The 12,923-nt window shown below is 41.4% G+C and overlaps 3 protein-coding genes across 4 annotated transcripts in view; 1 reads left to right on the top strand and 2 right to left on the bottom strand.

The window, feature by feature from the left end:
- Positions 1–725, bottom strand: part of LOC108747403 (serine/threonine-protein kinase SMG1) — an 18,673-nt gene extending 17,948 nt beyond the window's left edge. Inside the window, exon 1 of the mRNA XM_018484828.1 lies at positions 563–725. The gene's annotated coding sequence lies outside the window, so the exon portion shown is untranslated. The remainder of the gene's footprint in view (positions 1–562) is intronic.
- A 1,472-nt stretch (positions 726–2,197) lies between these two features.
- Positions 2,198–3,495, bottom strand: LOC108747401 (ATP synthase subunit d, mitochondrial). The gene is made up of 3 exons (XM_018484826.1): positions 3,241–3,495; positions 2,597–2,765; positions 2,198–2,516 (listed from the first exon to the last, which is right to left on the bottom strand). The coding sequence occupies exons 1-3, from the start codon at positions 3,354–3,356 to the stop codon at positions 2,286–2,288; spliced, it is 516 nt and encodes a 171-aa protein (XP_018340328.1). The 5' UTR covers positions 3,357–3,495; the 3' UTR covers positions 2,198–2,285.
- Positions 3,496–4,185: 690 nt separating this feature from the next.
- LOC108747396 lies at positions 4,186–11,738 on the top strand. Of its 2 annotated transcripts, none has more exons than XM_018484820.1 (8): positions 4,186–4,903; positions 5,671–7,444; positions 7,518–7,752; positions 7,862–7,971; positions 8,068–8,314; positions 8,407–8,611; positions 8,708–8,909; positions 9,005–11,738. In XM_018484820.1, exons 1-8 carry the CDS (start codon positions 4,527–4,529, stop codon positions 10,811–10,813), a joined length of 4,959 nt encoding a protein of 1,652 aa, XP_018340322.1. In that variant the 5' UTR covers positions 4,186–4,526; the 3' UTR covers positions 10,814–11,738. The 2 variants fall into 2 exon arrangements, with proteins under 2 accessions (XP_018340322.1, XP_018340321.1); XM_018484819.1 differs by having other exon boundaries at positions 9,002–11,738.
- Positions 11,739–12,923: the final 1,185 nt, after the last annotated feature.

Below are 12,923 nucleotides of genomic sequence, written 5' to 3'. Positions count from 1 at the left end.
AAAGCAGCTTTTGATCAAGAATCTTTCTTCTACAATATTTATTAGCATTAATAAATATATATAAAATATTTATTTATTATGATCCAAGTATTCTCAATTATACGTATAAAGTATATTATGTCATATTATAAGTTATCAAAAACAATATAATTCAAAACGTACATGTTTCTTTCACTAGGTGTTATTCTAGTTTTTATCTCACAAAATCAAACAAGTATTTTTCAAATATAGGATTACGTGGGAAAATTTTGTAACATAGTAAGCAACTTGTGTCATGAATTTCATTTTTTTTTCTTGTAGCGATTAAGCGTGCTTAGTATCAAAGTGTTATCTTAAAATTTTCTAAAAATTATATAAAATCCATGAAACCACATGGATGAAACGTCACTAGCTCCATAAATCGTAGCGAATTTAAATAACATTAATCGCGTTCTCGATTATACGGTGTTGACGTATTTTTCGCGCAAGCAGCATCTGTTGCTGATAACGTTACTGTCCTCCTCGCTCCTGAAACTCTTAGCAAAGCGTTTAGGTTTAGATCTTACGAAAAATAATTTCTCACCGATCTCGCACAAATCTCGTGTAAATGAACGATCAGCTGTGCAGAATGTGAATAAGGCCAGCAAATTTGTCGCTTCGTATCGTCTCGCGAAGATACAAGTACGAAAATGCAGATTTGAAGGTTATGAGAGGACACATTCAGTGTTCGTCCACTTTTCTGGATTCTTATCTTTTCTTCTCTAGACTCGCTTCGATGTGCCTGACACGCCAATCACGCCATATGTACATACATACACACGTATATGTACATATATATATATATATATATATAACGTACTAGTTCAACGTTACTTCTAGAGAGTTTCGTTTCGTTTCGTTTCGTTTCGTTTCAGCGTAAAGTTTTTAAGTCTTTAAAGGTAAAATTTCATGCTGACGCTCAATCGCTCGACATTTGTTTTTAGCATTAAAACAAGTCATGCGGATGAGATGAAATTGATGCATGTCAAACGTTAATTTTGATCAAGTGATCTGTTTTGATTCAAAATTAGCGTCAAGGATCAAGCATGAAAGGATACCCTTTACTTTCTCGCGTGCGCGATTATCAATTACCTTCGACAAAGAGAAACTTATCAATTATCAATGATACTCTTTATATGATATTTTGCCCCGCTTAACCGTTGTGATTTCAACGAATTTCAAGTCCATGTTTCCACAAACGAACAAATAGAATAAACGAAATTGGACGTTAACCAAAAGGATTATATAGGAATTTTTTTTTACTAACGTTTTAAATTAGAGAGGAAGCGGTGCACTTGCACACATCACTCACATTGGCCTGTTCCTAGTAATTTTTCATTGCTTCACCTATGAGATTATATTATATTAAATTAGCCAATTAGTGACGTGGACAATTGATATACATCCAATTAGAGATCTATCGAATTGCGCATGCGCAGTGTTTTTTCTCTAAAGAACGTCATATTTATTACTGGTCTATTTTCTGTTCCTGCACTAGGGACCCTAGAAATAAGAGTCCGGTCAATAATGTCTCCATTCTCATTGGCTAGGAAAAGATATGGCGTTGATCAATCGCTGTGGATGTAAACTACATAACAACGTCCACTTTTCAAGACTGCAGATGATAAATCGATATTTAATTTCTATAATTATGTTACATGTAGCATGATTATATGAATCAAAGATCGATTTAAAAAGTGAACGATGTATGTACCCTAAGAAAAGTAGATGTAACTATGTAGTTTACATCCATTTTGTCAAAGGTGTAGTGCGTGGCATTTTACAGGTTTTGAGCCATCATGTTCTCTCTCGGATTGGAGCATGAATCGATCACGGCCTAGAGAAAAAGTTACATAATTAATACCCAGAGGGCAGTAATATAAATATTTATAAATGTAAAATTTTAGGTTAGCAATTTGTCAATATCTAATTTTATACATCATTGATACTTCAATGATAATTTTATTAAACTTAAAAATCGTATCTTTTTGGTTATACTAAAATATATCTACATCTTGTATGTACATCAAAATATGTAAAAGGATACAAAAAAAGGATAACATTTAGACGTATATACATATATATATATATATATAGATATATATATAGATATAGATATATATATCTCTATTGTATAGATAAACTTATATTTGAGTACATATGACAATAATCAAACAAAAGATAATTTTTTCTAACTTAGCACGCAGTCCAAAATCATACGCTAAAAAATGACTACGCTTCATATTTGAACGCATTACAAAGTAGTATTAGTAGTATTCGTCTGGTCGTTTTCCTGGATCGTTCTCTGGCTGTACATCGGGTGTATGCGGCCAAATTGATGGTTTATTAACATTTATAGCCAGATCCGGATAGGCATCACGAAAATCTTCCATCGTCATTTCATCGAATGGCAATAAATTCTTTACTCTATTGATTTCCTTACTGGCAGCAGCGATGCGTTGATTTGACTCAGTGATAAATTCTTCGATTTTTATATGCTATAATATATCCTTAATTTAGAAAAGAGCTTAAACACAAAATGCAAAGTAAATGTCATAATATAATGTAAATGCTGTACCACTTTCTTTTCTTCAACTTCAATTTCAGAAGTATATTTATCCACTGGATACGGCACTTTGAGAGCCTCATATTCCTTTTGAAACTTATCGACTAATCCAACTATTGGAATAATTTTCTTATAGTACACCCAATCGATTTTTGGAGGAGCTTCTGGATTCTCATTCAGTCTATGGAGAAATCAGATGGAGAAATATAAAGAGAAACAAAAAAAATATATACACGTACATACATATTCCTAGTTACAATATTCTTTAACATATTGTAACAAGGAAACATATTGTTTTCATATTCCAAGGATGATACTTGAATATAAAATAATTCCGTAAATATTTTATAAAAGGCTAAACGTACGAATGATATGATGTCTCAACAGATATTTTAACAGATACATGGAATAGCACAAAGTTAATAAGAGGTTACTCCTCTTACAAGGACAGAGCTTGTGTATAGATAGGTTAAATAATTCTCAGCAAATAGAAAATCTTTCATCCGAGATAATAAATTCTTTCGTATACACAGTGTGCGTACATCCAATTAAAGTAATATTTAATTGTTATCAGAAAGAGATCTAGACATATTATATAATGACTTGCGTGCAACATGGATCAAATTCGGAAGAAAGTGACATGAAAAGTGACTAACCGTCGCAAATACTGATCAGATTTAGATTTTAAAGCGGCGTATGCAGTTTTTTCCGTTTCTGGAATTTTTTGGGCAAGCGCCGCCCAATTGATCGTCTTGATCGCCACGCGTGACATATCTCGTCGCGCGTTTTACTACACTGATGGATACAATACACGTACTACTTGCACGTAAATATATTCTCTCTCGCCCGACTCGCCTGCCTTCGTATTCTCCGATCGCACCAATTTCTTGAGAGAAGCGCAGACAACTGAAGATAGATGGTAGCCGCACAATGCAGTGATACCAACAAAATAAAAGAGAAATATATCGATCGAGCACACGTAATCGCGAGAGCGATGTGCATGTGTGTATTTCCGTACAATATGTAAATTGAATCACTGAGTTTAGGATGGACGTGAGAAATAACCGCAGTGGATAGAAAAGATGTTGTCTGAACATAATTAAGTTGAGAGAAGTCGACATAGGAGGATAGGGAATCAAATAAAACATATGTATATGCAGAAAGCAGGAATTGCACTTGATCGCGATATATCGAAATTCGAAGGTAGTAACAATTTGATTCGTTACTCATCCTCTCATTTCGCATCGTTCTCGCATTTGATCTCCGTTCAATCGGTGGCATTAAATATATTAAAATACATGGAAATGCTCATTGAGAGGAAATTGACTTGTGTTTTTTTTTTCGACGCGCCGATAAGCAAGAGTGGAGTAATCGCGGTCATAAAAGCCAAGCCGAGCCGAGCCGAACCGGGCCGGGCCGGGCCGGGCCGGTCGAGTCTACGTTGAATGGTCGAATCACGGTTCACAGTGTTGACGGTATGTATCACGGATGGCGGGATTGGCGGGATTGGCGGGAATGGCGGGGAGCGTAAAGCATCGCGCGTTGCATCTCTCGGCTCACGCGGCCGTGCCGTCCGTTCCGCGGTAGTCCGTGGCCGACGGCCGTGGGATCGATAAAGTAGAATGGAAGAGAAAGGGAGAGGGAGAGGGAGAGCGTGTACGAGAGTGAGATGACAGGGTGGGTGAAGTGGGTGGAGTGTGGAGTGGGCGGCCGTGGCCCGTGGCGGTGGCGGTGGCGGTGGTGCGGCGGTGCGGCGGTGAGCATAAAGAGGATAGGATAATATCGGTGCGCGTCCTCCCGCGGCGCGGCGGAGGTGTCCTTTACTCCTTTTCGCCGTTCGCGGAGCTTTGTTTCCGAATATCCGCCTTCGTATAATCGTATCATATCGTATCCCAGCTTAGCTCTCGTAGCCGCGATCTGTACGATGTAGTTATTGATAGTTATGCCGAAGAAGGGCACGCGGCATTTGAGGGAGTTGGGGAACGCGACAAGTACCCAGCAACAATTACAGCCACCGCCGCCCGGTGCGGCGGCGGCGGCAGCGACGACTCTCTCGGTTTCGGAACTCTCGGAACTCTCGGAAGTGGTGCCAGCCAAGCACCTTCGCAGCGTGCACTGCGTGCATATCGGTCTGACCAACAGCAAGCGTTGGCTCTCGCTTAGAAGACGCCTAGGTTTCACGGCGGACGATGATGTCGCGGTGTACTTGCTGGACCTCGCAGAATCTACCACCACCGCCGCCGCCGCCGCCACTACCACCACCATCACCACCACCACCACCGCCACAACCACAACCACAACCACTACTAGGTTAACTAGGTACGTAAGTACGTTTCCTATGCCTGACCACGTTGACGACGCCAACGAACTGCATTGCATCGTATCTTATCGCATCGCATCGCATCGCATCGCATCGCATCGCATCGCATCGCATCGTCTTGTCGCTCATCCGACAACAACTCGTCAAGACATAACTCAAGCTCAGCCTGCTCAGTGGCTCAGTCCTAGCTGGCTTGAGCTTGAGTTGACTCGAGCTGGCTTGAGCTGGCTCACAGCTCACCTTACATCTAGCTGTCACGCGTTTCGCCGCGTTCAATCGCCCGGTGCTTTCCCCCCTACTCTAGTACTCTCAGTAGGAACGCGTTTCAACGAATCGCCATCTTGCGGGACAATGTATGTTACGTATGTATGTATGTATATACGTACGTATGTATGTCGTACTGTTCGGTCGGCGAGGAGGGTAAACTGGATGCAAAATGAAATCGATCGATATCCCGTTACGGAAGGCGCACATTTCGAAAATCGCGGCTGACAAATAGCGTCATTCGCCTTCTTCGCCTATTCAGGGAATAATCATTATGGTTGACATTTTATTCCTTTCGTTTCTGCAGAGTAATATTTTTTAGTGAATAAAATTTTCATCTTGGAGACAAATTAATTTCTTATTTCTAATATACTCTTATTCCAATGTAATGAGATCGATGTTCGAGATACGACATACGACACATTTATGCAAATAAAAAGCGTAAGAGATAGAGAAATACAAGTAATGCTTCTAATATGTACATCTTTTTATGCTTGTATAGGCAACAAGGTAAATGCAATGGAGCAGAGAACTGGAAGAGGAAACATAGCGATCAGGATGAGGAGGAAGCTGTCGGGGCTGAAAGCTTGGATAAGGAAGAACCTGTTCTCACGAAAGTGAGTTCAACGAAACAAGATACTGCGTCAAACAAGATCCTACTTGATACTTCTGCCTCTGTGATAAGCGAGAATGTGTCAGAGGTGTCGGACGATGCGATCAAGTTGCACTTACGACGTAGTTCGAGGTCGAAGCACCACAAGAACAAGACGAAACATCGCAAGGATAAGCGGAAAAAGCGGCGACACTTGAAGAATGGCATTCAAGATAGTGGTTCTATTCAACTAGACAGATTTGAATGTATCAGCGGAAATGCAACAGATCTGCGAAACAGTTCGGCAGCGAGCCAATCTCAAAGAGATTCGAGTAATCACGAGACCGCCGTAATCAGTGAATTAGATCCTAAATTAACGTTAGATGTAGAAGACTTGGGAATCGATACAAAACAAGTTAAACCCCCTACGACCAAGACTGATCACGTAGATAGCGTTAGAATTCAAAACGATGTAAATAGTACAACCAACAGCGACACCAGGTGCGAGGAAAACGTAATCGGTGTACCTGGCGATTCGCATAAGGATACCTTGGAGAATAATGTTATTACTAAGCTGCATTTTGCCGATACAACCACAACAGCAACAACAACGTCTCTTCCAAAGCACGGATACAACACTGAGAATGTGAACAAGGCAAACGTAAAATACTTACCGCATCCCAGTGCCGACGAAACCAGTGCAGTCGAGACGCGTGCTGCTGACGCACCTGAGAAGGAACACGAGGCCAAATCGATGTGTTGCGTGGAATCGCACGAATACAAGGACGTAACGTCCAACGACTGCGAAGACGCGGAGAATCGTAAATTGGAGAATCGTAAAAGGAGACGGAAACGTCCGCGTCACGATGTGCAAATTCCAGAGAAGGATGTCTCGGAAAATAATGCTTTAGACGAGCCGACGGTGTTTAAGCACCGGCGAAAAAAGCACAAGCATACGAACGAGCACAAGAGCAAAAAGCATCACGATGTACGAAAAGCGCCGCAAGACGGCATCGTCAAACAGGAAGAGGCACGGAACGCGTGTCCGCCGGAGACGGCCGAGCTGCTATCTTCGACAGATCGGGCAGAAACCCGATCTTCTGGCAGGATCGCCGAGGACGCGGAAACGCGGAACGGTCGCAGCCCCGAGAGTATCGTCGATAGTACCGACGACGTCGCGTCCGAGCCACAAAGACTCGCGATCAAGATCAAGCTTTGCCAGGAATGCAACAGTCGTCATTTGCAGGACGCCTGTCCTCTGACGACATCACAGTACGCGATAGCCGATACCATCTCTTACGAAAAATGGTTGAGCAGACATAAGGAGAATTCGGAGATAATGAAAGCCGTCGCATCGGAGGATCCAATGTCGGAGGGTTATGGCAGATTAACGTACGACGGCTTCGAGTCGGATGACGAATCTCCAACGTCCAGCGAACAATTCAAGGCCAAACCGAAGATGCAGAGGGAGGAGAAGCAGCTTGTAGTAGAGACGGATCGACCGCTATACGCGAGAGATTCTCTCCCGGATTGCCTTGAATTGAAAATTGCAAATACCGATCACGGTCTCGGTATCTATGCCAAGAACCCGGTTCCAATGTATGCCAAGTTTGGTCCGCTTATCGGCATCTCGGTTAGAGAAATGGACATTCCGGATGATTTCTCTATGCGCCATATTTGGGAGGTATTATCAGACAAACATTTTGATCCATTGGAATTTTAGTATTGTAAAACTGAATGAATCTTTTTCTTTTCAGATAGATAATAATGGAAAGAGTACATATATCAGCACTACGGATCCATTAAAAAGCAATTGGATTCGATACATTAGACCAGCTGACACGAAAGAGAAGAGAAGCCTCGCGGTGATTGCTAAGCATGGCCAATTATATTTCGTTACAACTAAGAATATCGCATTGGGAATGGAGCTGACTTATTGGGTAGAGTCGCAATCTTCCACGTGGACGAGAAAGAATAAAATCAATAAAACGAGTAAGTGTATATAGAGTGTACCCAACTAATAATTAATTTCTTTTTCTCCCTCTCTCTCTCCCTCTCTCTCTCTTTCAGATTGTTTCATGATCGTTTGTATCTCTTTCAGATTGTGGAGGATGCAATCTTATTTTTGCACATTCAATATATTATCGATTGCATTGCTGTATCTTTCACGACATGAATTATAGTTTGACGATAAGAAAATATCATTGCAAGGTACTTACCATATTTACCGTTTTACACACACACACACACACACACAAAATATTTGACTGCTCTTAGATTATTGGATTATTATTTCTCATTTTTTAGGTTTGTGGCGCTACTGTGCTCGGCAAGGATAATATTATGAAACACGCAGCAGAGTTGCACGAGGGTCGCGGCGCATACCAATGTCAATATTGTAAAAAGTTTTTCTTAAGGCTGAATTACTTAGAAATGCACCGAACTTACGGATGCTCACAGAATCCGCATCGGGCGCGACCGTTATGTGATTTCTGCGGCCGCAAATTTTGCCAGCCACAAAAACTGAAAGTACACATCAAGAGGATGCACAGCGGTAATGGCGTGTAATTCATTCGCAAGCAATGCAATATTTCCATCTTTATTTTTCTTGTATTTTTACATGCAATATGTTTTAATATTGTGCAGATATGGCCGAAGTGCTTAGGGAATTTCAATGTAAATTATGCTTGAAACTTTTGGGTTCTCGAGCAGCTCTACAGCGGCATATGAAGGAAGTACATCACAAAGATGTTATTGCTGCGGCCACGTGCGATCGGTGTGGAAAAATGTTCCAGAACAAGAGCAATTTGAAAATACATATGCTGACTCATAGCGGTGTGAAACCGTTCAGGTGAGTTCCTTCAACATTATATTGTATTAGTATTATTATTTTTCTCGTAATGAGTGTACCTACTATTTACACATATGATCGTCTCTTCTTCATCAGGTGTAAAGAGAATGGCTGTAAGGCAGCTTTCACTACGAAACAATGCCTACAGTTCCATTACAAGAAGGTGCACGGCCTTACAGAGGCGATGATGCCGAAAATCGAGAGGTCCGTGGCGTACACCTTTGACGCGTACAGCGGTGGCCTCGTTGAGGACGTGCCTTGTGGAAGGATCATTCATTCCAGCAGAAGAAATTCACAAGTGAGTGAAATTCACTCTATCGTTAATATAGTTTCATGTAACGTTTGATTGCAAATTTTTTTTCTTATTATATATTGTATACTCGTATGTAGCAGGACAATAGCAATAGTTTGCCATCTCTGGATGACTGCAGCTCGGAGAGCAGTTTGAAAGTCGAGGCATCGGCACCGGTATCGGTACCAGTACCGGTATCAGTACCGGCACCGATACTAACACCGGTACCGGCACCGCTATCAGCACCGGTATTAGCATCGGTACCAGCACCATTATCGTTATCGTCACCAGTATCGTCAACTTCGGATAACTCAACAACCTCATCAGCGCCGATATCGATATCGATCTCGGTGTCGGTGTTGGCTTCGGCATCGACAGCAGCAGCAGCAGCAGCAGCGGCAGCAATGACAAGTTCTACTCACAACGTCATTGTGGATTCATTACAGAGTGAGGTGAATTCTACGGCAAAGTATAAGATGGAACAACAAGAGCCTTGTGTTCCGACTACGCAAACTGCATCGTTGTCCAGTGGACTTGCGACAACGATGGAGAATGAGCAGACGGAAGTTGATCTATATGACACATCGAGGACGTTGAGCAAGGGCAGCAAAAAGTGGTTAACTGAATTCGATCCGCCGCCTACGTCTGACATCGCAGTTCATTTACCGGCTGTTTCAGCGTCGTCTTCCGACATTTATGATTTTGAAGATGGTAGAAAGGATGGTGGTAACGAGAAAGCGATCTCACGCACCAGTGCGGCAACGCCAAATTTGTTAGAAAGCAACAAATTGCGATTAAACGTATACCGTAGCAGGACGGAAAGCGCGAATGCGAGTTTGCTAGTGGAGGCGGCTCTAGATGCCGCCGAGAGGGACATAGGGACAGTATCTAGTCCGATCTTGGAGGACAATGATCGCGAGACCAATCTCTACTCTATTTCGAGTCAGCTACAGTCACCGATACCGCAGTCGCGATCGCCGAATCATCTAGACTCGTACATCGTACAGCAGGAAGAGCAACTAATGTCGCCCGCGCCAACTCCGGACGACCGGCACACTCCTCCTAGCCACTTACACGTAGATTATCATTTGCATCGACCGGTCGACTACATCAACACTTCGCGAACGCACAATATCGAGCAGTATCTGCATCACGAGGAGATGCCACGCGTCTCCTCACCGAATTACATACATATGCAGCAAGAAGACTTGGTGTCGCCGTCAGCTACGCCGAATCACCGCTACCAGGACATGCATCATCATCAGGTGCCAACGGATAATCTCTCGAGCGACGAGGGTGACTCGGTAGCGCAAAATCTTAGCTTGTCTGTGAAGGAAAAGGCATTGCAGCTAGATCTCTCGACGTCGTACAAGTACGACACGCTTGAACAAGATTTCACCCGGGAGAGATCCAATTTTGAGCCATTGGTGCTTAACAGTGGTGAACTTCAGGGTTTAGACATGTCGGCTCGGGGTTTTCACCACAGTTTTGGCGCCCAGATGCAAAATACCCGCTATCATCATCATCACTTGTACGACATCAGCGAACGACAAAGCGTGGACCTCAGTAGAACGGGCAGTTACTCTATGTCGCCACCTCCACCACCACCACCTTATCCGCATAACGAGGTCGTGCGAGTGGTCAGCTTGGATCTTACTCCTGGTGGCAGGCACAGTGTCGATCTAAGTCTTTCCAGATCGCATCATCTGCACGGATCTGGTACTCGTGTCATTACTAGTTCACAACCCGTTGGCTCGGCTACGACACACGTAGTACCTGACGTCGGCGAAGGTCGAATGCTATCTCCACCTCCACCTCCTTTATCAGGATACAATCCTAGTTATCCCGTGAGTCCGGCCCCGTATCATCCTCCGAGATCCGGATATCATCATTATCCCGGTTATTATTGATTGTCACTGACAAATTGTCAGATTGTCGTGGCGGTTTCAACATAGTCAACATCTTCTCAGCAACTTTTATTGTGTTACGTGTCTTTGGCTCCTTTTATAATTATTTTTACTCCAAATGATTTTATTTTCTGATTGCTCTAATTATTTAACTGTACACGGTTTTTACATCGCGACACGCTCGCATCGCAGGCGGGAACTGCCATTTTCATAGTTGATACATTACAAAGAGTAACACACGCAGAGTTATGTCTCAATTTCGCGATCAATTTAATATTTAAATCGGTGATGATGAACATTTTGACATACACGCGCGCGATTAAAAAAGTTAGCAAAAGAAAAAACTTTTCGACTCAAGGAAATAATAATAAAAAAAAATTCACTAATATCATATGACAGAGACAGTCGTAATATTGTCATTTAACGCGACAAAAGTGTACTCGCGGTAGTCTTGGTACATCCAGGACACAAACAGAACAGATATTATTTTTTTAAAAAAAAGTCAAGTAGCACGAGATTTTACGAAGAAAAATCTATTCCAGCATGACCGAGTATCGATAGAGGGAAGTTCGTTTATCCGTAATTATATAGCTGTTAAATTATTTATCGTTTACCCTTCTCCGATAAGCTGTGTATGCAGAACATGTATGTGTGACGAGTATATCGTTTGTAGAGTATAATCGTTGAAGAAAGAGGGAAGAAGAAAGAAAACAAAATTACGTCGTGATCCAATGCCACGTCCGTGATAATTAAGATTTTAAAAAGTTGTTACCTCTCTTAGCTTATATTCTTCTATTTCGGACCTATACTCCATCAAGAAATACTCCATTTAACGTGGCTTTGATGATAACAAAAGCATCCCGGAGCAGCATAATTTTTGCAAAAATTATGCAATTTTAGAGATTAAAAAATTAAATTAGAATTTGTTCACACACACACACACACAAGAAAAGATTTCACAGACGTCTGAACAGATGCGCGAACAATACAATTGTTTCGAAATTTATATCGTTTCTACAAATTGTTAAATATACTCTGCATATTATCTGGAATGCTCTGATATTTATGAAATATGTGAAATTATCAAGATGCCTAATACGGTAGCTAGATAAGTGTATCTCTGTATGGTGATAACAGATTGTAACGTTTGTTTTTATTCTAGTCATTACATATGCATTAGCCATGGCGGATTAGCTATAAGTTTTAACAAATATTCCCACAATCGCGAATAATTTGTTCAAATACATGTATTTATCGTAAATGCAAATTCAAATTTGTTTGAATTTTGTTTAAAATCTTATGCTTTCTCGTCGAAACTAGCGAGAAAAATTAATGACATACACACACACACATACACACACACACACACACACGTACACGTACACGTGAAACAAACGTATTCCATTATAAAAGTAAAACGTAACGTAACATGTTTTATTTTATAGGTACTCGATTCAATAATATTACGTTTCTTTGTCGTAACTTGAGCGATATTATTTACGCTTAGAAATACATGCGTAGCAATTACGTAAGTCTCAGAATCTCAAAAGAGACAGAAAGTTTGTGCGTGTGTAAGTTGTGTGCGTGCGTGCGTGTATGTATGTATGTATGTATGTGATGTGTACACGCACACGCATACATATATATCGACGTGTTTCACGCGAATGTGCGCATGAAGATTTATAAGCTCGCGTGTAGCACATTAATTTTCGTGTCGCTTCCAGATTTCTGGATTTTACTCTCTCTAGCCATTTATCGAAACCAAAGATCTAAAAATATTGTAACTCTTGTGCCAAATCGAAAGGCGATCATTGTTATATTGTATACACACAACTTTTAGCAAAACGTAGCCATTAAAGAGAGAAGGGGGGCGGGGAGGGAGGGAGGGAGGGCAACGCGCGTAATGTTGTCTCTATCACTTTTGCCATACATACTTGATTATTCAACAACTACGCTTCACTCGTACACTCGCGCGGATAATTTTACATGATGACTCTAAGAATGTTTTATTAAACTTTTTTTTATGTAGGTTTCTCACAATTTTTCTGCCATTGAGAATAGTTACCATTTCACATTTACTTTAATCGTCGATTTTTACTTAAATACAGTTTTC

Source organism: Trachymyrmex septentrionalis, unplaced genomic scaffold (assembly GCF_001594115.1).
Source record: "Trachymyrmex septentrionalis isolate Tsep2-gDNA-1 unplaced genomic scaffold, Tsep1.0 scaffold2, whole genome shotgun sequence".
In the NCBI taxonomy this organism is placed as follows: Eukaryota; Metazoa; Arthropoda; class Insecta; order Hymenoptera; family Formicidae; genus Trachymyrmex; species Trachymyrmex septentrionalis.
Note: the sequence above shows the minus strand (reverse complement) of the source record. Positions and strands in the feature narration are given on the sequence as shown.